Raw genomic sequence first — 25,574 nt, forward strand, 5'->3', positions numbered from 1 at the left:
TTTGAAACATGTGATCCACAAAATGGTTATTATTAACAAATCTTATAAGTGGTATGTATATTGGAGATACATATCTGGAAATTTATTAGAATTACCTTAGTCTATATGTTTTTCAAATGTTAAACAAATCTTATAAGGAATATATCAAGAGGTGCACCCTAGACGATATCAGAAGGATTGGTTAATTTTCATTGACTTATATTCAAAGGATTTGTCAGCGATACCGATTGAACTCCAAGAAGTCGACCATAACTTGTCAACCAGCCAACCTATAGGATTAACAGACACTTAGCTCGGCCATCCTAAGGCAGTGACTACCAAAGATGAGTGATGACGAGTTTGACTCTTCTGACAGCAATGGTATCAAAGCAGTGAACATTTCTTTCAAAAATAAACGGAAGACCAAATTGAGCCCGTTGCTCAATCGCAGGAAAACTACATATCAGAACAATTCGGAATTAGGAAATGAAAACGATGCTTTTAAGAACCTTGATTTTCCATCCTCGCGCCTCAGTCCAAGTTTGGGTAGAAGGTCACCGAGGCTATCACCGCGCACTTGCTCCTGTGGATGTATACCTCGAAGCGACACAGATTTAACAGTTCCGAAATGTCCAGAGTGTGGTCAGTATCGTGGGTTTGGTAATTCTGCAATTAATGCGGCTTGGAACGAACCATTATTAGGACTAAATAATGCTTGCAAGCTGTACACCACTGAGGGTCTGTTAAAGCAGAATAGTAACGCAGGGCCCAGAAGAGAACAGAAGGGATTTGATGATTTACAGGTACAGGATGTTGAAGATACTCCAAGCCCTATAGACTATATTTCTATTGAATCTAAAGCTCGATTACCTAAGATAGTAGTGACAGACATGAATAAAAGATCGAACCAGAATGTGCCGAGTGGTACAGAACTTGCAACACCTGTTAAGTTACCACCAATCTCTCCAGCAACACCTCGGGCGTCTTCACCCTTCAAATATAGCGAGCTTTACAAGACCCAAGAACAAGATCAAGGTAATACGTGTATCTTGAATATTCCAAGACACTTGCTAGATCTATCGACAATTCTGTAAAGCATAGGCGCATAGAGTGATACTATCATCTTACCAGACATCAACAACTGAGTTATAATCCAGCGGGCGATCCACTGTTGTGATGTTGTTTTTGCAGTTCGCTTTTGTATTGTTTTTAGCAACATCAGACATAACCAAGTCTGGTTTATTCTACAGACATCTTGGTCCACTATTGTAGCACCACCTGACAGAATTATATTTCATATTCTTTTGTAATATACGTGACACAATTCCCAACTCTCTAAATTCAAGAGACTGACCCACTCTTTAAGGACCACCCTTTGTATGTAATTATGGCAGAAAGAAAATGATGCGTTCTTCCAAATCATCAGACATCACCTTATATCTTGAAAATATTTCAATTGTCGGCATATAGAAACACCAGAAATCGAGCACCAACATACTCATGGATAATATATTTCAGAGGGTGGTCAACCCATGAACTATTTGCAGTTAAGTTAATTTATCACTGATCAAATCTAATTCTAGGCAATGAAGAAATACCAGAGTAAAACAGAGGGAAATAATATATTTAATAATATTATACTGGAGAAATAGATGGTTGATTGTTCAATATTATAACAGCAACAGCTGTAATAATAATATGTAATATAAACAAACACAACTTGGTCATTAAAATTTTTTACTTGACTGTCTTATTGATTCCTTTCAAAGAAGTTCTTAGTTTGTTTTCTAAGGGATTGTAAAAAGGTTTTTCTATCTTTTTATGTGCAGACCTATCGTAAACACTGATCCATTCCAATTTTCAATCAGATCACTGTGGTTCTGCAATTCCGCAGATTTGAGAAAACCTCTTTACAATCCCTTTGTTGGAAACGGATACTGGGTTGGCCGATCTAATTTTGCGAGCATTTGCAGACCCATTTGTCACTACTAGTGGGCGTCCAAATGGGATCTTTCAGGTGAATGACAATGAGAATCAGAAGATTTTACGAAAATATTTCACTGAATTTCTGAAAAGACATGGGATGTGAAGCTGAAAATCAAGCATATAACTGTCTCATCATAGCCTGCTCAACACAATAAATGTTTTGCAAAGGTAGTGAGATATTTCGGATTAACAGTAAAAGAGAGCATATCAAAATTTGCTTATATTTGCTGAATATTAATCTCTAACGGTTCAAAGGTTATTTAGAGATTAGTGGTGAGGATTTGATAATTCAATTGAGAACACTTTGAACGTAAGGTAAGTAAGATGTATTCGATATTTGCTTTGCATTCTTGTAACATCCATTTAGTTGCATTGGGTGATTATTTTCTGCTCACTTTCCAATTCTATCATTCTCGACGCGACAAGTAGGTCATTTTGATGATGCCTATGTGCACGACTTCCTCGTTATTTTGTGTTTTAAACTGAATTCTGGTTGATATTAATTAAGTCTGATGAAACTTTAATTGTATCTAGTATAGTCCGCTAGAATCATCCACCAACCAAGAATATAATTATGAACCTTTCTATATATGAGACTCATTAAATTCAGTTTTTAATAAAGAGCATAATATCTTGTGAAAATTGTATTACCAGAGACGTAGATTAATAGAGATTGGGTATAAATATAGCGTTTTGCAGAGGACCCATGACGTTGACTTGGTGATGGATTGCTAGAGAACATAAAAGTGAAAATGGGGGTCCTCACTGCTTAACCGTGTTTTCCCCATTCAACTTGCTAACCGTATAGGTTATTTTATTACAGATGAATCAATATTCTCTTGGAATCGATCTGGGAACGACTTCTGTGAAGGTCGTGGTGGTAGATGTCGAAACCAAATCGACGATCGCGGCGGAGTCGCAGCCAACAGAGGCTTATCTGGAAAGCGATGTTGGTGCGCTTGGCTTTGAACAAGATGTCAAGAAAATCAAACGAGTGTTGGATACATGCATGTCCAGACTTGGACATAACTTTAAAGATAAAGTGTCACGTGTTTGCTTCACTGGTCAGATGCATGGTCTAGTATTGTGGAATTCCAGGTCGGACAATGTCAGCGTGAAAGGCTTCTTAGAGTCCTCAAAAACAAGTCCACTATACACCTGGCAAGATCAACGAGCATCTCCACAGTTTATCAAATCTTTACCGGCACCAATCAGCGACACTCAACTAGCAACTGGTTTTGGTTGTGTCACGTATTTGTGGCTAATGAGAAAGCGACCAGAAATGCTCAATTTTGATTGGATGGGAACCATAATGGATTACTTTGTGTATGGAATCTGTGGTTTGGACGAACCTGTCACAACTGATCAATTAGCTAATAGTTTTGGTTACTTCGACTGTGAATCATCCTCGTGGAATGGTTCTATGTAAGCCATTAATATACTTATTGTCACTTGAATTCTTACTCCCGGGGCTCTGAATGTATGTACCCAATCATTGTAGGTATGAAAATGGGACCCAAAAAATGTTTTCTGATCTTTGTATGTAGCCTTCGGGAGTGTTAATTACTTCTATTTGCACCATTTCATCAAGCTAATAGATATTTACCATGGTCATTGATATGGAAATAGGTTCTGGAGGCTCACCCGCAATTTGAGGAACCACGGTATTGCGCAAATAGAGTAAAGTAAGGCACATGAAAACAAGGAGTTGAGAATTGGGCCCTTCAAAGAGTCACATTAACATTGAAAGAACATGCTACTTCCATTGAACACATGATGACAATCTTCTGGTGGGTTTACAGACGCAACACAAGTTACGAGGCAATATATCTTGTCCATTATACCTAGACAATGTGAAGATTGAGGCAATATTCATTGGTATTTGGTCACAATTCTGACCGAATAATTATGACAAATCCTGATGATTAGGTTGATAATGGTTTGGTCTCTTTTCAGTTTGGAAAAGGAGGGTTTTCCCGTGAAAAGGCTTCCTAGGACTGTACAACCAGGTACTTTAGCAGGAACATTGTCACAGTCATGGTTGGGCTTGAAAGCTGGAGTACAGGTTCTGGCACCCCTTGGTGATTGTCAATGTTCTTTCTTCTCCAGTTTGGCAACTTCACAAAATACAGGTATATATGGATGTGGGTTATTGACCATAGCTGATTTTATGCTAAAGACGCTTGTTTCGCATATATAATTATCATCCGACACATATTTGTAAATGTGGGCCCATTTCAAATGTTTAAACTTAAATATATTTTTTTACGCATAATTCCACCCGACCCAGCTGTACTGAATTAGAATTAGAATAGAATTGTCAATGCCAGGAGGTTTGGCCCAGGAGAAACTGGTAGACCACGAATGGTTATCCTGGTAAAACAATGGTTTCTATCTTTCTTGTGCCCATCAGTATTATTTTGAAGAAATAACACTACATTGTCTTAAATCAATTTCGGCTGGAGTCAAACTTGTCCATTTCAGCATTATTAAATATCGGAACATCGTTACAGTTGGGTTGCATCAGCAAACCGGACCTGTGTAAATCCAGCAAGGCCTCTGTACAATATTTCCCGTATTTTAACAACACTAAATTAGCTCTAGCTGCCAGTTTAAATGGTGGAAATGTTATTGCACAGTTTGTCAGGATGTTGGTTACTTGGACCCGCCAAATAGGTAAATCAGATCAAATGCAAGAGAGTTTTGAGTTTTGTTTAAGGCAACTTAAGAATACTGAGGCGTTTTAGTCTTTTATATTGCCAACAATTATTACAAACAATAATTCATTATTCATATCCTCGAGACACTGAGCACAAAAGTGTAATGACATCGCCCAGTACATGTACTTTAAAATAAGCTGGGCCTCACGTCAATCAAATCCATTTTTTTAAGGTTTGTACCCAGATGGAAACACCCAATGACCAGATCTGCTCCAGATTGGCACTGCTAGCTAGCCTAGGTAATGCCATGCTGGCCAGGTTATTATTGATCGAATTTTCAGGCTTGTCGGTTACAGAAGACGATATATGGAAGCAACTATTAAGAGACACAAAGCCGTCTGAAAGAGACAGAAATTTGGTGGTCGATCCTACAATATTTGGTGAAAGACACACACCAGACCAGTTGGGGTCCATCCAGAATTTGAGCTCCGATAATTTGGATATTACCAAAATATTTAATTCTCTGTGTTTTGGTGTGGTGCAAAACGCCAAAGAAATTATGCCTGCAACTTTCCTTCGAGATCATGGAATCGAAAGTATTATATGCAGTGGAAGTGTTCTAACCAGGAATCAAGTCATACGAGAACACGTCAATACTGTATTCCATGAATTAAGTGTATCCGATGCTGTGGGGTGTGATTCTGCTAGGGGCGCTGCATTATGTGCTATTAAATTTGTTAAACAATAAAACTTTCTGTTTTGTAATCTGTTAACGGCATTAAACAAAAATGATAGCCGAACTGTGTTTTGCACAGTAAAAGCTTCCTGGTCATGGCCAATATTTTGATTTCTGTCTGATTTCTGAGGGGTGGGGAGACTATAGAGGACAGGATATAGTGGCTAACTGTAAAAGTCTCTGGAATTATAATATAAATTATACTGGTATTTATGTATGATTTGGGTGCCACAAAACCTGATGACTATATTTTGAGTAATAAGACGCACCCGAACATTAAGTAGTGATAACAATCACACTCTAGGAACCGAATGGATCAGTACTTCCCGCCACTAACAGAAATCTCAGAACACCTGACGTGAATTGCTCGATGCAGTGGCATGTGGAATGTACTAGAGCGTGCAACTACGTAAGAAATTAGTAAAAATGAATCTGCCTGGTCAACCTTAGCCATAGATTACGCAGGAACCGATAACACATTTTGATAAAATAAAACAAAATGCTGCATTCGTTTATGTTTGAAATATTGGGATCATGACATCTATCAAGTATAAGTTTAAACAAGTTACATACTTACTATTCTGGAGCATCTTTTGGTAAACTGTGAATGTCAACTCGTTAATCCAATCAAATGTAGCATTGTAATATAATGATTAATCATTTGGGGTGGGTCATTTGGGGTGGGGTATCTTTAATGAGTATCCCTGCTTTTGTGGCCAATAATTTTAGATAATATTGTGTGTATATCCTTATAAATTGTTGATTAAATTAATTTTCGTCCAAATTACAATATTACACAGAGTTTATCCTTTTATTTTTCAGTAAAACTAACTTATGTTAATTTATCAGTGAGATTGTTTAAGAAATGAAAAATGGTTTTGAAACTTGAAAGCTATACAATCCAAGAGATTGAGAAATTAATCAAAGAAACACCTGAATTAATCAATGAGCCTGTTAAAACAAAGAGAAACTATACTCCTTTAATGACAGCCGTGTCAAATGGTGACACCAAAATAGTGGAGTTATTAGTCAATTGTGAAAATATTGACGTTAATAAAAAAGATGAATCTGGAGAATCAGCCATTTCTCATTGTTTGTTTTCAGTATGTAATAAGGTCACTGACGAAAATCGGGTGAAGTGTCTAAAAACCATATTAGACTCTGGAAAATGCGATATTTACGACTTTCATAAAGAACATAATCTAACTCCTTTGATGATTGCAGCTATGCTAAGTGATGATGTATGCCTAGCTGAAATAATAAAGGCAGGTTATTCTTCCTATCATGCTGAAGATTATGATGTTGCAAAAATAATCAAGAATCATTTTGCAGCAAAAAAAGATGAGGCTAATAATGATGATAAGGATAATGATGATGAAGATGCTAGTGATGTAGGCTCAGATTCCGAGGACAGCAGTGATGATGATGTGATGTTTCGAAAGCGTCGCAGACATAACGAGGATAGTCTGTTTAATGATGAATTTGCTCCGATTAAGATGTACATGAATCTTGCAAATAGAAGTCTAGATCGTACAACTTATAAAACATTTTATAAAAAGAACTTTGGAAAGAGTATTGATCTTTTCGATTACAAAAAAGGCAAAACTGCATTAATGTATTGTCTAAGTTATTATATTGATAACACTGTAGAAAAACAGTTGGCCTGCATTAAGTTATTAGTAGAAGCTGGAGCTTGTGTTGATGTTGAAGATAGTCGAAGTAATAGACCCATTGATCTGGCCATTAATGATTACTATCCTGCCGATGTCTCCATCATAAGGTACTTAATATCCGTTGGTTGCAAGTATAATCTAGAATATGATTTTTTGCGAGCTGCAAAATTCATGTATGTTGACATCATGAGGATTTTTATTGAAATGGGCATGGATCCAAAGTGGACAAATGGTCAGGGTAGAAATTTCCTACATTGTTTTTTCTTAAACAATGCCAATGAACATTCCTTTATGGAAGATGAGTTGAAAGAAAAACGAAAGAAGTTGCTTCATTATTTGATTCATGATTTAAAAGTTAATATGAATGCCCAGGGCTCTACACCAATTTTTGCCCTTGCATTCATCAGTTATATGAAAGGAATAGACTTTCCGTTTTTATATTTAGTATCAGAGAATATTGATTATAATATTTTAACAAGTGAAATAGAAGTCGAGTTATATCATTATAAATTTCAAGATACTGTAGATATGTGTCTCTTGGACAAAGTCGTGGATGAATACAAACTACTGTATGATATTGGAGTTCCTTACAATATCAGTCGTAAATTACATAATTGTGACAATTTTGAAGGCGAAAATGAACCAAAGGATGAAACTAAACAATGGTTGAAAGAGATTGTAGACAAACCAGATACTTTGGTAAGAATATGTACATTCAAACTTAGGAAGTTATTAGGAGATGATATCAAAACTAAAGTTTCCAAGATGAATTTACCAGGACCACTTAAAGACAAGATTCTTTTGAAAGATGTTTTACCTGCTGACTGTTTTGAGGATAATTGGGCATAATGAAATAGGACAAAATTTGTATGATGTTAGACTGAGCATAAATTTATATTCACAAACTAAACCAATGAGAGTATACATTCATCTGTGGACTTTGTAACAGAATCCCTCTTTATCAGATAAATGCATATATTATATTATACAGGGATTTTGTTGTATAGTTCACTTCTAAGTCCACTGATGAATATATACTTCTATTGGCCAAGATTTAGAAGTTATATTCCTCTTTATTCTAAAAAGTAGAATTCCTTTAACATTCCTATTGTTCTGTACTTTGATTCTAAGATTTTTTGGAGCAGAAAGTCTCAAATGATCCTTAATCTAATCGGCCAATTAATCCTCAGAGGAACTTTTTTTATTTCTGATATTCGAATTTCCATTTCATTTTGATGTAAATTGCCATTTAATAATATATAGTTTTATATATTTGGTGTTTTTCCTTTTGAATTTGAGTACAGGAACATTTTATGAATGAGTGTTCCACTTAAATCCAACATCAATGGTCAATTCAGACACGTTCATCATCTTTTCAACCAACTGTACCTTTGTACCAGAAATGAGAATTTTTAAGCTATGATTTTGGAGTTCACACCTCTCTGTTGAGATTTGAACCTTCAAATTCTTGTGTATATACCCCCGAAATTGACGATTGTTCCCCGTATAACAATAATATATCTCTAAAAGCAATACTTAATTTATTTAGCCAACCCAAGTTTGACATCAGATGTGTTCTGAATGTTTGCCTTCTTTGTAAACACCAATTGAATCGAATACTGCATTTTTTTTTAACTTCAAAAATCAGATTTTTGTCTGGATTGTCATGCATTTTCGACTTCATCTAGAGCTTGAAAGAAGTAGTACAGTCTGGGTGATCAAGACACCGTTTATCTGCATACGCAGCTTTAAAGAACAGAAAAGAACTTATTTGAGATATTAATAAGTAAAGACAAATTATGTGAATGAAATAACAACGTAATATTTAACTTTTAAGCATATATTTTATCTCTCAAAATTTCTAATAAATCTAACTAAATATTCTTTCGTTTGTAGCAGTTCTAGGCTATACTTGGTTCTGTTTTGTTTGCCTATGGACCACAACCAAACCTAAACTGGAAGAAACGAACAAAAGATATTATATTGTAGCCTACTAACTGTGTAGTGGGGAACTTTATGCTCTTTATCTAGCATATCATGAAAATAACCCAGCTTTTATATTCCCCTTACTAATGATTTTAAATGATGGAAACATACAACGGCAATAGAATCGAATTATACCCCAATATTACGAACTGTGTCTCATACCTTTTCTTGTATCACGGATTAAACCAATTTGATTTTACAGCCAATCGGAGCCCTCAACCAAAGGTATTTAATTTTTTAAGGGGCTCAACTATGGAACTCAATCAAGTGATTCAATTTTTCAGGTGTGGGCCAAAATTTTCTTAAGGAGTCCTGACTCCCATTGTCTCTCTTCTAGCTATGTTATCATGTCATTTTTTTTCCAGGATTCTGACCAACATATGATCTCTAGCTATGTCAGGCTCCACTTTACAACAACTCACTGACATTATTAAAAACAAACATGAATCCATCTATGAGCCAGGTTCAGACGGATTGACCCCTTTAATGATGGCTGCTAAATTATGTGAACCTGAATGCTTATCTGAGATCATCAGGATAGGCTATAGTGAGTCTTCATTGGAACTTAAGAAAATTCTAGATGCTAAAGATGAGAATAGCAATTCTATAAGAGGCACTTTTGGTGGGACTAAAGATAATCCAATGGTTGTTGGTGACTGTGATAATGATGATAATGATAATGACAGTGATAATGATGATGATGAATATGAATGGAACATGGATGATATAAACAATCAATATGACAGATATTGTTGGGAACAGGAGGAAGTGTTTTATAAGAAATATTACAAAAAAAAATTCTTAAGAGAGATTGATTTTCGTGACACAGAAGGACTGACTGCATTTCAACATTGTATTCAGGCCACAAAAGTCCCTGTGGAAAAAAAAGTGGAGTGTTTAAGACTGCTAGCACAATCTGGAGTTGATCTAACATTAAAAAGTGACTGTGAACAAAATCCGATAGAAATGGCTTTGGATTTGGGCTCAGATGAGCGAGTCTTAGCTTGTTTAATAGATTTTGGATGCAAAGTCAATCTTGATGAATGTTTTTCCAATGCAAAACTGCAACGAAATATTCCTTTGATGAACTTCTTCATTGAGCGTGGAGCAAATGTTCATTTTATAAATTATTTAAATCAAAATTGCATTCTTCATTTTCTTTATAATGGCGATGCAAGGAAAAACATGAAGGAATTTGATGAAGTCTTACGTGTTCTCATACAAAAATATAAAGTAGACATCAATTTTTGCAATCAGCATTCTTCGATATTTTCTGGAGCTTTCTATCTTTTGACAAAGTGTAACTCATTTCCCTTGCAATTTCTGATGTCTGAAAATATTGATGTGATATCAAATGCAAACATTGATAAAGAAATGCCGATCTTAGATGAACGACAAAGACGCGAAGTTCGAATGCCTGTTAAACAATATGTACAGTTATTGTATGACTATAACATGCCTTACGATATGTTGATTAGATTCATTGGTACTGAACTTGACCGTGATACGAAAAAATGGCTGAATGAGCTGTTTGATTCACCATCATCCTTATCAAAGATCTGCAAATTTTCTGTTAGAAAGTGTTTAGGAAAGGATATTAAATGGAAAGTTGAACAGCTCCAAGTGCCTGAAGTTATAAAGGATATTATTTTGTTAAAAAATCTACTATCATCTGAATGTTTTAATTGATAGGACTGTAAAGCGAAATTGTCTTTATTCAAGCTAGCAGATTATGAAGTTCACATGGAGACATCAGCCATGATGTCATAGAGATGGTATGCGCATCACATGATGCACAACTTTAACAGTTGCAAGAGCAGTTTGTCCTACTCATACATGCATGCATGTGTTCTATTTTAAGCATATCATGTCTAAGCTGATTTCTCCTATTGGGCTGATGAAGAGGGGCAATGCTGTGTGCAATGAGGGTAATTTTGCCAGGCTAAGCTGATTTATCTAAGCTAGCAGATTCCGTACAATGGGGTGTAAGCTGGAAAAGTACCGGTAGAATCTCACAGAAGCTGATATGTGGTAAAATAACACTTGACAAGGTTGCGATTCTTCATTAATCCACTTTAAAGGACAGTTGCGCCCCTTTTTTGACCAATCATATCTTCATCTCATAGTTCCTATGTGGGATGCACTCCTGACAATGTAATTCCAGTTGTAAATGTGAAAAGAAATGAAAGATTTTGTTGTACACCATTTATTTCATAATTATCATATGTTTGAAAAATGCTCACATTTTCATATTCTCACAAAAAAGTAAAGGAATGTAAAAATTAAGCCTTGAAACTATCCCCTCAAAACCAATCTGATGTTAGATCTGGGAGCTAAATAAATACTTTTAATGTAGGCAACCTATTAGTGTAGCCACTACTTTTAGATAGTTGTTGGCTAAAATGGAGCACCTTATTAGTGCCGTTTGTAAGGGAGAGCCATACCCTCCAAGAAAAGAGGCTGACCCTACTTTGACCCTTCCCACTTGCAAATTTATTATATTATTGTGAAAGAATTGCCTGTGGCCTCTGTTAGCACCTGTCACCTAATGACAATGTTTCTTAGAAACTCTGCTACACCATATCCAAATAGCTTTTTATGATGCAGTGAATTTAACCAACTAAAACTACTTTTTCATTCGAGAGAGGTTGCCTGCACTCAATGTTATATATGAGTTGGATTACAAATCTAAATGTCAAGATGTCTGAATGCAAGCGTGCTGATTACCTGGTTTGAAAATCATGTGACATCATGAATATTGATATCTCTGAAAAGGCACCAGGCCTGATAGCAAAAAGAAGAAAAAGTTTGATAAAGATGCATTTAACAATAACATTTGGTATAGGGTTATAGTCCTTTCATGTTTGGCTCGACCAAATATCACAACTGAATACTAGTTATCAGTAGCATGTTTCAGATAAAAAATAATGTGTTAGGTATGTCTTCAATTAAATTAAAGTACATTTATATAACCTAGTTTGTAACATGTGTAAAATTAACTAACTCCTCCCATTCCAGATAGAAATCAATTGTACATTTAATAATGTTATACTTCTTTATAATGGGGATAAATTTCATCATAACAAGATTATTCACAGTGTCAAGCTATTATAAACTTTGTCTTATAACATGACTACAAAAACAATCTTTCAGAACTTTGATTTGCTGTGTAATCACTTAGGTACCATCCAATCAAATTGCTGTGATACAAGGTGGCTATTGCAGTCAAGGTATTAGACAGAGTTCAAAATAAGTTGATATTGTGAAGATGCAGATTATTAAGCTACAAAATTTGGACTATATTCCATTGTTCATTAACAAAACATCAAATTATTTGGCCCCATATAAACATGCAAAATCAACAAAATAAACTTCTTACAAAATATATCACTAAATATATACAAAAAATAATAAATATTAATAATATCGAATTCAACAATTCCAGTGTTCACCTTTGTCCTTAGCCAGTCTTACAGGAGTTATAAACTTTGTTTATGTGTATTGGGGACTCTGATGTATAGTAAGAAAATCCTTTATTGAACAGAGCATTTTCAATATCATATGAAGTCTAGGACAATAGATCAGCCCCGTCGCCAGGAATGAATTGGTGCTGGGGATCAGAAGTTGTACTCAGAAAATTTGAAGAATTAAAGGCCCACAGAACGCATTTCGGACAATTTTGATGTGCGAAAAACGAATCAAAATCTGTATCTTTTTGATTGTGTACAAAGACTCTAAATTAATCAATCTCTACTGAACTGAAGAAGGTCTTGCTACAGCTTAATTTTCACTTGCTGGAACGCAGCCCCCACCCTAAAGACAGGGCTGCAATAGATGCATAACCATTCTGACAGATTATAGATCGCTAGTTGAGTTACTGGATGATAAAATATTAAATCAAATATCCAGACTCAAATTTGTATTAGATTGCTAGTTTGGAGTTTTACATTCAAGAAAAAGTTAGTTTCAAAAAGAGTTAATAGTAATTAGAAATTATGAGCTGTCTTTTGACATAAAATCCAGTTTGGAAAGTCCTTCATAGAGTAAAAAACTGTGCACTATTCACTTAATTATATGGTTCATATCTAATATTCAAAGAAATTTGAATGCCATCTCAATAAGTTACTTTTACATATGGTATATATCGTTATATAGAATGTAAAATAGATTAAGTCCGACTGTTGTAATATTAAAAAAACTTTGAATACTATTTCAATAAGCCATAGCTTTCATAACAGTATATATCATTTGAAAGATTGTAAATTAAATTTCATCATCCCTCTGATGTCACATTTAAAACTTTGAATTCTATCTAATAAGCCACATCTCTAAAGCTAGTATTATCATTTTAAAGAATGTCAATTAAATTTAGTCCCTCTGATGCAATATTAAAAACTTTGAATACTATCTCAATAAGCCATAGCTTTCATAACCCTGGGGATTTCAAAGACATATTATGAATTCACAATTACACATGTATAATATTCAAATAAGAAAATAATGCTGAATTGGCAAACAGCAGACCAGAAACTCCAAGCAGAAGCAGATGTGAACGTTTAGTATTTAGTAAGTCATGGATAAAGTATTTAGCAACGTGAAATGTGAACACATAAGACCAACATGGCTTCAAGCACTGGAGGTTCAGAAGAGTATCCAAAAAGGGAAGCAACTCCTGTTTAGTTTGCTAACTGGCATGCAGATCTTGTAAACTCTTCATTAAAGCATCTTCATTTGATTCCGAGAAGTTTTTGATGAGAAATGCATGCTGTTGTTCCCATGGTAACGAACATAATCCATCCCACTGTGCTTCATGAAATGCATGTGACTTAAATAGAGAATATACAAAAGCAATAAGTTGATTATTGCAAATTTAGAAATTAAATGTATCACTGCTAAACATTAAATCTATGAATTGATTTGCTATCTTTACATATTTTTCTGAAGCCGATATGGATAATCAAGGAAAAATCATTGCTAAGAAGTTTGGCCTTTTGTATGTTATAAAGGAAGCTAAGCTGTTATCCTTGTAAAAAATCATATCTTTCATTTACTTAAATACGCCTTGTTTCTTGTTATCTATGACCCGATTAGTTTGATCTATGAATAGTAACATTTACATTCAGGACTTTGGAACCACAGACTTTCAGGATTTAGAGTAAGCTTAGCTCCATCCATAGGTAATATATAAATTTAAAAAAAAACATTCTCATTCAGCAATCAAAAAGCCATAATAACACCTCATTTCACCTGAATAAATTCCAAACTGACTTACAGATTTGATATTTCGGTGCCATATTTGCTCACATTGACCATTACAGATAGGACAAGGTCTTGTTAAAGGGTAACCTCCACACTCATGACAGCCCTCAGTGAATCTTTCTTCAAACCAGCACTCATGGCAACTATAAAATATTTAGCACTAAATATAGAAAACAATATTTCTTAAAGGGATTGTAAAGAGTTTTTTTTTTTAAAACTAGTTCTGAGTACTGAGGACCATTCAAATTTTCAGTCGGATATCTGTAGTTCTTGTAGTTTCATCAAAACTAAGTGTTTTTATGTCACTAAAATCTCTTTGAAGATATTGTAAAGATATGGTTTAAAGTTTTCAGTTGCTCTGTAGTATGTTAGAATCAAACACTGTTCCAAACATCAAACATAAGAAAAGGGGGATTTAGGGCACCTAAATTTCAATTTTTTTCACAAAATACTGCCACTAAGATTTGAGCAATCAGAACAGACAATTATGCAAAGCTACCTCAAAAAAAGAACTGTTCATAACATTACACATTGTGTTAAAGTATTTCAGCATGTGTAAAAAAAATCTTGCCTGCTTGCAAAAATATAACTTACAGATGACAGGTGGCTATTTTTTTCTGATATGGAACTGATTTCATTAAGCTTTCAACTTCTGATTTAGAATAATCTTTACCAGGAATATCAGCGGTGGAGGAGAGGGAAGATTGGGTATCAGGGACATAAAATACAGTAGCTTGGGGTCCATTCAATACCTCATCCACTATAAAATATTAAATATCAGCAAGTTTATTCTAGTAAAATCAGACTTTGTTTCAAAGGTCATATTCACATTCAATAAGCCAGTTCAGAATTGTATGTGCTAATGCACAACACATTAATTCCCTTCTTCAGCCTTGGGATAAATAACGTCTATTCAACATGGCGGTCTATGACCAGCAATGGAAAAAGAAATAATGGGTTAACTATGTATTGCCAGTCATCCATTTATCATTTCGAATGTTGTTCGATCACAGTCTGATGATTGTATATGTAGTCAACCCTTTGAACAAGATCCTTTTCCATAGACTGCCATGCTAAATTGACATTGTTTACCTGAGGTGGAATTAGGGAATTAGCATGTTGTGCATGCACAGGTATAATTCCAAATTGGTTTATACATATATAAACTTGTACTTTTCCATTTTTTCGTCTTCATATTGTTTATTGTGTCTATGTTTGTCCCAATGGGCTGAATGTTAGACTGGACTATGTCACTTTGATGTAATTGGCCTAATTCTGACCTATATAAAATAAAGAGTTTATCATTATTAATACCCACAATACCTTCTGAATCAGCCTGTTGATTGGAGACCTCCATTTCCTCATCATCAGCATTCTCAGTTTCAACAAAACCCTCATCATCTAGTTTATTATAATTACCAGCCATACTTGAATAGCCTTAACTTTTCTGCAATAAACAGATGTAACAAATGTCACACAATGTTGTAATTTTGCTTAGAAGCCATCCACTTTTTCCTCCAATTAGTATTGGCTAACTGAATGATTACGCATCAAGCAACATGACATTTGGACTGATAAGTAACGATAGATTTTAAAATCTAAGTAAGAAAGATTGTGGTTTTGTGGTTGGTTAAGATTAAGAAATGTATGCTTGGTCGCTCCCCTCTTTCCGTCCACATCCTATCCACGAAATTTTTTACTTCATATGATCTAACTTGGCCCTATTACGTGAAAGTTCAAAAGCCACATGCTAATTTGGCATTTCTTGATCATGACGTTCAGTTTATGTCTTTATGGAAATTTACAATACATCTTTGGCCGTAAGAATATGCATTAGAAGTTTATTCAAACATACGCAGATTTATGCCTTTTACGAACTTTCGTAACCACTTGTAAATTCTTCTAAACACCAAAATACATTACTAGATTTGTTTACTTCCGTTCAATGCCCGTGTCATGGTTGTCGTAAAATGAATATATTTGGAAACATCACAGCAATCGTTTCAAGACTTCAAAATCAAATCCAACATTGAATCGTATAATAATCAAACATTCAACGTATATTTCAAGTATATAAATGCTGATTTGTGAAATGAATTGAAAGCGGACAATATTACGACATTCTTATCTTAGTCTCCAAGGTCTCCGTCACACGTCAGTACGTCTCCTACACACAGGCTCCTACAGCTCCTACAGCTAAAAATCATACTCATACTATGTACTTATGAGGCAAGGTTATTCCGACTTTTCGGAATCTTAAACTTGATGTCATATGACTCAGCTGGTGGACAAGGTGATCCCCAATTTTCGACTCACAATTCTGCGCAATATTAACGTTTGTGCATTGAATTCGGCCATCCTTGGCAGTTTCCGTAAATCTAGGCTAGTAGCCTGTATGTTGCAGAGCGCTAGCGGAACTTTCACGGAAGGCCGTTTGTGCGCATTGTTCGCACTTTCACGCACGTATGAAGTGTTTGCGCCGACTTTGCTCAGCGTTCACACATATATGTTTTATTGGGATGTATTCTTATAATTTTTTTGCGTTTTATCATGAACTGTTATGTATTTTGCTATAAATTTGATTTAAATCTATTGATTACTTGCTGGTTGGATATGGATTTTTTTGTTTTGTTAATTAAAATGGTTCTCATGATTATGTGGAAATGAAAAAGTTTTTTTTTTAAAATTTTGTTTCTTTTCTTATGTATTTCAACCCACGATGCTTTCGAAAGTCATTTTTCCGTTTGCTATGCTTGAAGTAAATTCCCCTATCAATTAGTGTCTAATTTGAATATTTTGCATACTAATATATTATATCAATATGCAAAATATTCAAATTAGACACTATATTATGGTCAACATTCTATACGTATTTTTGAAAAAGGTTTAAAGTGATACCATCGCTACAATATTTGCTTCAGCAATCCGCATCACTTTAAACAAAGCTCGCCGTTTGTGTTAAATGCCAACAAAGACCGAAAAATTTGCCTCGAATCTAGCCACTGGTATAGTTATTTTGACAGTTCTGTTGTCGACTGGTGTAGAGATAGCGAAAAATAGACCCCGTTTCGTTTCCGCAGTGCGCGGAAATTACTTATGCCACGCTTATGGTTCCAACAAAGTTATTTTTATACGATACTAATCTCTCGCAGGCCATTTGATAATTTGTTCGGAACCAAAAGTTCAAGAGTCACATTCTCACGTTACTAACAAAAAAAGTAACGGTAATGTCCAAAACTAATTTACATCAGTCATCACAAAGGTACTTTAATATATGCGTAAAAACACGCACTTTTGGAGGTAAAGGAAATCCTAATAAGACAGGGCCTAGTTTTACTGACTCTACTCCAGCCGACAGCTGTTAGAATAGCAATCAGATGCTTGAATAGAGTCAGATGTTTCGGACTAATGCCAACAAGAGGCGTTTTTATCCAAGCAAATTGTATCGATACGTACAGATCAAAGTGTGCATTTATACAAGCGAAGCGCCTACAACAAATTGCCTACCATACACATTTATTCTAACGATTTGCCATTTGAGCTCTTATCCAAATCGACCAAATCGTGGCTCACCGCGCTTTGGTACGATTCGTTTGAGATTAAAGATGGTGGGTAACATTGACAACAAGTTAACACATTTCGAGTACTCGTTCTCAGATTATAGCAATAAAGACAATTTTTTTAATTTTAACCTATGTTTGAAAGAGACAATCGATCACCCCGCATCGTACACCGCACCGGGCACCGTACAGCGTCTTTTCCTAAATTAAACAACACCCCTTTCCTGAAACCCCACAGAATTTTAACAAATTGTTTCTTTTGGCATTCCTCCTCATCTTATACAAAGATATGAAGATTCGGACTATTTTGACTTTTGTTTGTTACCACAGCTGTGCGTTTCATGCTGTTGATTAATGGTTCCACGCTTTTGAATTTAGTTTACAAATCAGGTATAAATAATGTACTTTCATATCAGCATCGGACCGTATTCTGTACTGAAACATCGTACCGTATTCTTTACTGCTACGAGAATCGGGCTGTATTCCTTACTGCTACGATAGTAGAACATCGGACTGCATTCCTTAATACTGGAACATCGGAACACATTTCTTACTGCTCTAGATTTGTACCATATCAATCCAGTTGAAGGTAAGATAAGGGGATATATTTATTTTTCGGAATTTATTTTGACTCCACTGATACTCCGATATTGAACCCAGAACAGAAGGAGCAAAAGAATTTCGTCAGATCATAGATGAGAAGTGAAACCCTTCGCATAAAAATATAGAAACGAAACATGCAGATTGTAAAAGAAAAAAAAAATCACTAGTCAAACTTTTATTATGTTATATTTCAATATTTTGTTATCGAGGTAGTGGCAATATGAACTCTGGAATTATTCTTGTAACAGCATTATCTGTTTTTTACAAACTGCAAGGTGCATCAGCTGTAGGTAAATATATCCCTTTTTATTCTTGATAGAGGTGATTCAAATATAGCTTAGAGATATTTATAACATAATAACTGGACACAAAATTATTTAGATAACAATTACTTTAATAAATAACTGTCGACGTTTCGACGATGATGCTTGATAAAGACGAAATTACGAAGTTACTTATTAAAGTAATTGTTATCTATATAATTGTGTCCAGTTACTCATACCCCAGTTACTATATGCCACTCAAGGAAATTATAACATAATAATACATAAATAATTATTTATGTCGCGATAACCATCGTAACAGATTGTGATATACAATCGGACTCGTAGAGTATTTAAGCTTCAAATATAGCCGAGTTCGTTCCGTATGTTTTTTTTTTATATCAGTTAGGGGTTCTGTATGTAAATGATTAGTAACACCACCAGCCAATCAAATTTCTTCAAGCTGATTCCTTGAAGAAAGCCACCGTGTAGGTGTTTTGCCTATCCTCTAGCTCACAATAAAAAAGAATAATGAGTTACGAAGTGTATAATTTCATACACCTAAGTTTTTATAGTTTTCGATTTGAATTTGTGTTTCTATTATCAAATCTTGGATGAATACATAAAGGATCTTATATTTGTTGCCGGATTTAATATATTTAATGCAGCAACGAATTTCATAACTTTCAACTTTCCTAACACGAGTGAAAGATATATATCATACGACTATCAGTAAATGCATAGTTTCTTATATCTCATAACTGTTTCTTTATAAGAGGTGATTGTCTTCATTTTGAGAGCAGTTTTTTTGCACCTTCTGCAAAATAACCTTGTGAATAACAAATAAGATGGGGGAAAACACGTTTACTAAATTGAAGCTTGCTTATTCAAAGCTATGTTATTTGGATCAAATTTGGTGAAAATTAAATCGAGTTGCCAAGGAGGTGCATGACCTACATAATTTGCATAGTTCATATTGTTTTTATGAACCCGGAATCAATACTGTTGTGTGATAAAAGACGGTATAATATATTGTTTTCTTACGTCCATTTAGATTGCTACAATGTGTCCGCAAAGGCGTATGCTGAAAGTATTTACGAAATCAATGGATACGGTGTTTCCAATGACTACGAGTGTCAAGCTACATGCTCCAACCTTTTCCACTGCACTTTATATCGTTGGCTTTCAGACCAGTCAGAATGTAAATTGTATAAGCTTCCATTGACCTCGTTCACTGAGGGTGGAACTACCAATGATTGTAGAAGTAGTTGCGACGGAAATACTGCTTGTGTTGCATATCAATATGGAGACGGCACTAAATGCTTCCAGTACAACGAATTGAAAACATCTACAGTCTCGACTGTCTACAACTTCTATATAAAGATACCATGTTAGTCCTCAAATGACAATTCAGACAAAGGTATTTGTATACACCCGTGGAATATTCCAAATATAAACACTAACAGATCACTTAAATCACTTTCACAATGTCAATTTATTACAAACGTCTTCTAACACCTTGACTTGTCATAGCAGGACACTGTATTCAGAGGTTTGTAAACAAAGCCATTTGATTGAATTGTAGGCCTACTCGAAGTGAATTCAGCAAATCAGAGCCCCCGATTAAACACGCAGGCAAATTCAGACTTTTCAGTCGATAGCTCTGATAGACTGTATTCGCAAGCGTACAATCCAATCAAATCGCCGCATTAACAAAGTTCCCCGATACAAGAAAGGTGGCTGTTGCAGTCAATGAATAAGACGCAGTTTGTAATAACTTGACATTGTGAAGATTTAATAGAAGGCGGAACATAAACTCATTTGAAAAATATAATATATATATTATGGTGATCATTACTACTATTAACTAACTAAACTAACTGTGTCAGTGTTTTCTAGAGCCGACCTGGTGTCGGCTTTCAACCTCTAATACCTACACTAGAAATAAAACGAACTACGTGTATATATTTTTAATAGCCTCTGGATGTGAGTAAATATTTTTGCTTGAGTGAATACTGTGAAAAGAAGAATAAACATGTGTATAATGAAAAATAAAAAGCGTTGTTTTTATACAGGCCCACGTTATAATGCGGACGTCTATTGTCGTCATTCCTGTTCGGTTGTCCAGGGTAGTGTAGAAATCTCAATGACAGTATTATTTATATATGAACATGTCGCAAAAGGCGCGAAAAAGGGGGACTGTAAAATTTTGGGTGAACGATTTGAAATTACAAAAAAATTGGCCAATCTGCATTATCATATTAGCGGACGGTCACCACTTTGGTGGAGTGGTTTGTTGGGATTGAGACCGACCTGGCTTTGCCCACTTTCCCGATTTCTAGTTATCTTGTCATATAATATAGGGGAAAAACTGTCACTGAGTACCCTTTTGAAGCTATATTTGCAGTTGCTGGCCACACTTTCGTATTTGAACATTATGAGCCAAATTTTCCTTTGCAGCCGCCACGGTGTCCTCGTCCTAAAGTCTAAGGTAATAAGCCGTAATAGTTACATACTTTGAGGTTCACAATCCAATCCAATCAAAAGCTGCTTACCATCATTAAAATATAACATATGATTTATAAAGTGGTTATTTCGTTTTATTGGTTTTTAAATTAATTACAAGTGACATTGAGTAATTTTCTCATAATTTCGATTGGAAATCCTCTGAAGAACCAGCAAATCGGTCTATACTGAAGTGTTTAAATATTTCTGGAGTTTTGTTAGTGATAACCATATCAGACACCAATTTACCAACGATAGGACCTAACTTAAACCCATGGCCTGAAAATAAAAAAAAAATATTACCCCATTTGCACATCTATAAATGCACCTCCTCACTTGTTATTGGTGTGCTTTGTGAAAATTTATGAGCTGCTATCCATGTATTGCCATGTATTGCCTATTACGTTGTTTTGGATTTCGGGTTTTGTTTTGCGGTTCGGATTGTCAGAACGTGTTTCCTATTATTGCTGAACTCAAATTAGCATGGAGCTCGAACTTGATATGAATCCACCATATTCTTGATTGTGCGAATAGACCATGCGAATAGATGGGTGCGTTGTACGTTGTGGGTGTGTGGAATTATTCATACACATGCACACATATATCATCAATGGTGTTTATACGGAGGGGGGAGGGGGGGTGGCTTTGTCAAATTGTATTATCACTTCACTTCATAACGTGTGACCCCCTGGACAATTTTGTGGCCCCTGACGGCCCCGCCCCTTATGTTTCCTGGAAACGCCACTATATCTCATATAGTTCTTTATCTTCTACTGTATTGATAATCATACACTATCCGGTACACCTCACCAGCGTTTCTCGTGTATTCGCCCCATAACCTTGTGTAATAATAGTTTAAATCCTACCTGAAAACCCAGCTGCTACGATTATATTATCATATGTCGGTAATTTATCTAATATAACATCGCCGTCTCGTGATACCTGAATGTATACAAATATACTAGTGTCATCATTCCAACGAGAAGTTTATTGAAAATATCTCCTACAAAATAGTATTAACTCCGAAGATCACTTCCGGTTTGAAAGAGGAACCCACGATGGCCTTAGGATAAGGTTAAGGCGCATGCCCTCGCACTATAGCTTTTTTTTATTGGCGTATTGAGCGACCTTCTGGCTATATCAGTATTTTGTGGGTTTTAATGAAACTGCAAGCACCTGTACTATACTATATATACCATACTATAACTAAGACATTAAAGAGGGCGTGTATCATTATTACTGACCGTATACAGACACGTCAATTCTTTCGATGGTTCAGGATGCAGCCAAGGTTGCCTCTCTTTAATATATTTCATCATTCTTTCTCTGACCCATGTACTTTTATCTAAATCTCTTTCTTCGGGGTCAACTATTGGACCTTTGTGAAGGCAGACCTAACAAATCAAAACAAATTAATCAATTCAAAATTTTTACATGTGTTGTAATCCCAACTGAAAGGGACTTTAAAGAGATTCTAAAATTGTATAGGGGGACACTGGTACCCTCGATTGCTTGATTGCACCATACAAGTCAAACATCTGTGATTCCTGCAATTCCACTACAATTGAACGTTTTATGAAGCCTGAAGCAAAGGCCCTTACATTTTATTAGCAGTTTTAGCGATAGCGGTGTCATAAAAGCTTAGTATTATGGTTTTAGGGGATTGCAACAGACATCTTGCTAAAACTTGCATTGGCTGGTGCTATTCGATGTTATGTTTAGAAACATCTTCACAATAGATATGAATTGCAATTTTATGCTTGGCCTATAAATATCGGATTTATAAAACGCTGATCCAGTAACAGTGCATAACGCACTCCCAGTCTTACATTCCAGTTGGTAATGTGAGAGTGATATACCCTAATGGCCCGCCCCCTCCCTCTTCCGGTGATACCAATCCTTAATTATATCATGCTATATATGGTCACAATTTTTCAAGGGTTTTTCACGACCTTTGTTACTTTGAAGCACATTGTTTTAAAACAGAGGGTTAAAACTGGAAAGCAGTGACAAAGAGCTATTCTACTCACTTTAACATAACCAGGATATTCATATGCAGGTAATCCATATACAGAAATACCAGCAGTTGCAGTCCGATCAATAAAACAAGGGAAGTTACTTTCCATAGAATGCATTCCTGGTACCTTTTCTTTCCAGTAGAAAACAGATATCTTCTCAACCTGTATTATCAAAATATCGAAGCGTTAAGAGATGAAAGACATGTTTGATTATTCTGTACGAAACGTCCCGTCCCCTATTTGATGATAGCCGTTTAGTCCTACTTTCATATGATTCGGTAACGTCGAATAGAAGTGATGTTAAAACAATTTTTAGCCTTTACTGCATTTTCACCATTTCAAACTATTACGAACTGCGTCTAATACCATGAGTGCAATAGACACCTTTCTTGTATTACGTATGTAAAAGCAGGTATTTGATTGGATAGTACGCTAGCGAAAACAGCGAATCCGAGAACTCGACATAAAGACTGTAAACTTTATATGGTTTACATACTTTCTGTCGAGGGCCCTGACTGACTGAAATTGCTACAAGAATGGTGGCTACTGTAGTCAAGGTATTAGACGCAGTTGGTTATAGCTTGACAATGTGAAGATAGACCTACTTGTAAAGTCCTTATTCACTTACTCTCATTGGTAATGTGCATCCAAGTTTGGAAGTCAGTTTATTGGTAAAGGGACCAAGGGCTAAGATAATATTACTAGCTGAAAACGAAGCTCCCTTGTCAGTTCTGACAGTGGCTGTCGTTCCCGGGATAATTTCTACCACCTTCTGTGCATCTAATAAAGTTCCACCATTTTGTTTGAATAGACTCTGAAAATAAAATCCATTTGAATCTATCTAACAGTAATACATATCAACACTGCATTCAAATGTCCACTTTTACAACACAGTTTGCATAACAACGTTGCATTTGCCACAGTGTTGCCTCCCTTTTTAAATCCGAAACCCATTCTGTTCCCTATACAACCAGTCCGAGATAGGCTGACGCTGACGCTGCCACTGCACTTGGAAAGCATGCAAAGTTGGGAAACCCTGGTTCTTATACATATTAAGCATTTACCTGAACAGTGTTTACAGCCTTATCAGCCATCAAAATTCCACCATCATGATCAAATATACCTGTATAGTCGTCAGGTACGGAAAAGATTGGATACTCTGATCTCACCGCACTATTTGAAAGAACTCTGTGTGGACTGCCGTGTTTCTTCAATCCCGCCTCAACACAATCCAATGAAGGTATGTGACCTAAGTACAGCGTTCCGCAATTGCTGAAATGAAGTTGATATAGTATATCTATCACAATAAACAGTGGCGTATTTAGGGGGTGGGGGTATCATTGGGCAATGCCCTAGTCTGTCCCCGGACCTGAGAATGATCTTGAAGTGAAAATAAGTCCTCTTAATGCTAAAAATTCATCTCGGGCCGCCATCTGAAATCCCAGACCCCCAGGGATGGCAGTTCAAGCACAATTTATGGAGTTTCGCACTGACATTTCTACGTTTCTTCCAGAACTGAGGCTGGTCTGGCTTTGTCAATGCATCCTCCTGCCACCCTCCTACTTTCATTGAACATAGGGAAGAATTGCCTGTGAGCCTTCTCTCTCGCCCCCTCACCTAGTGAGTGATACAAGCACCACTGAAGTGTTGTGCCTAATATGAAGATGTCTTACTGAAAAATCTTAACACCGGATTCCTTTTCTATTTCTTTCCATAGTTTATACCCCTCCATCATCATCTCGGTATAATAGTCTTCTGGGTAGGCTTTTCTGGTTATTCTAGTGGCCCCATGGGAGCTTCCTAGTGTGTGGGGTAGTGGATACTGAAAACAGAAAATCAAAGAACATATAGAGAGGTTTAACTGTATAGTGCAAGCTGTTTTTTTGTGTTTGTATAAAGACAGTTACTAATTCACTCATGATATGAGGTAGTCCGAAACATCTGTCTTTATACCAGCCTCTGATAGCTATTTGGACGGTTGTCAGCTGGTGTAACTTACAACTGTCAACAATGCCTTCTAAAGCTGTGATAGAGGTAGATGTTTCTGACTTAATAATGAGGGAATCTTACGCTTCCGTGATACAGCTTTTGTACCGTTGAAATTAGCTACTTGAATAATAAGGACAGTTAAAATAGAACCGTATTTTTAAAATAAATTTCAGCTTTTTCGATGATCTCAAATTTGAAGTTGCGAATCTGGATGCTTCGTTTCGTGTTATTTCTTGCCTTCCATAAATGGACAAAATATATTTAATTCATAATTATCAACTACTGATATCAGAATGATAATAGATTAATATATAATGAAAGTATCGAATGATGTGCAGTAGGTAACGGTTATATCTA

At 35.6% G+C, this 25,574-nt stretch overlaps 6 protein-coding genes across 6 annotated transcripts in view; 4 read left to right on the plus strand and 2 right to left on the minus strand.

Annotated features, from left to right (window-relative positions):
• Window positions 1-323: 323 nt before the first annotated feature.
• LOTGIDRAFT_170066 (hypothetical protein) lies at window positions 324-1,585 on the plus strand (the record flags this gene model as incomplete). The annotated part of the gene is made up of 2 exons (XM_009068690.1): window positions 324-1,014; window positions 1,563-1,585. 2 exons carry the CDS (start codon window positions 324-326, stop codon window positions 1,583-1,585), a joined length of 714 nt encoding a protein of 237 aa, XP_009066938.1.
• Window positions 1,586-2,788: 1,203 nt separating this feature from the next.
• On the plus strand, window positions 2,789-5,373 carry LOTGIDRAFT_134669 (hypothetical protein; the record flags this gene model as incomplete). Its single annotated transcript, XM_009068691.1, has 4 exons — window positions 2,789-3,390; window positions 3,922-4,097; window positions 4,450-4,641; window positions 4,967-5,373. The coding sequence occupies 4 exons, from the start codon at window positions 2,789-2,791 to the stop codon at window positions 5,371-5,373; spliced, it is 1,377 nt and encodes a 458-aa protein (XP_009066939.1).
• An 860-nt stretch (window positions 5,374-6,233) lies between these two features.
• On the plus strand, window positions 6,234-7,883 carry LOTGIDRAFT_170068 (hypothetical protein; the record flags this gene model as incomplete). The annotated part of the gene is made up of 1 exon (XM_009068692.1): window positions 6,234-7,883. The coding sequence occupies one exon, from the start codon at window positions 6,234-6,236 to the stop codon at window positions 7,881-7,883; it is 1,650 nt and encodes a 549-aa protein (XP_009066940.1).
• Window positions 7,884-9,509: 1,626 nt separating this feature from the next.
• Window positions 9,510-10,709, plus strand: LOTGIDRAFT_170069 (hypothetical protein; the record flags this gene model as incomplete). Its single annotated transcript, XM_009068693.1, has 1 exon — window positions 9,510-10,709. One exon carries the CDS (start codon window positions 9,510-9,512, stop codon window positions 10,707-10,709), a length of 1,200 nt encoding a protein of 399 aa, XP_009066941.1.
• A 2,828-nt stretch (window positions 10,710-13,537) lies between these two features.
• Window positions 13,538-16,200, minus strand: LOTGIDRAFT_237031 (hypothetical protein). Its single transcript, XM_009068694.1, has 5 exons — window positions 16,135-16,200; window positions 15,603-15,726; window positions 14,874-15,039; window positions 14,293-14,422; window positions 13,538-13,845 (listed from the first exon to the last, which is right to left on the minus strand). Exons 2-5 carry the CDS (start codon window positions 15,703-15,705, stop codon window positions 13,705-13,707), a joined length of 540 nt encoding a protein of 179 aa, XP_009066942.1. The 5' UTR covers window positions 15,706-15,726; window positions 16,135-16,200; the 3' UTR covers window positions 13,538-13,704.
• Window positions 16,201-21,283: 5,083 nt separating this feature from the next.
• Window positions 21,284-25,574, minus strand: part of LOTGIDRAFT_223340 (hypothetical protein) — a 5,981-nt gene continuing 1,690 nt past the window's right edge. The window contains exons 2-8 of the mRNA XM_009068695.1: window positions 24,902-25,050; window positions 24,293-24,500; window positions 23,857-24,042; window positions 23,241-23,390; window positions 22,455-22,604; window positions 22,077-22,152; window positions 21,284-21,489 (exon numbers count right to left, since the gene is read on the minus strand). Coding sequence (XP_009066943.1) covers window positions 21,350-21,489; window positions 22,077-22,152; window positions 22,455-22,604; window positions 23,241-23,390; window positions 23,857-24,042; window positions 24,293-24,500; window positions 24,902-25,050 — 1,059 coding nt within the window. The 3' untranslated portion in view covers window positions 21,284-21,349. The remainder of the gene's footprint in view (window positions 21,490-22,076; window positions 22,153-22,454; window positions 22,605-23,240; window positions 23,391-23,856; window positions 24,043-24,292; window positions 24,501-24,901; window positions 25,051-25,574) is intronic.

The sequence above is a fragment of the Lottia gigantea genome (assembly GCF_000327385.1).
Source record: "Lottia gigantea unplaced genomic scaffold LOTGIsca_92, whole genome shotgun sequence".
NCBI classification, from domain to species: Eukaryota; Metazoa; Mollusca; class Gastropoda; family Lottiidae; genus Lottia; species Lottia gigantea.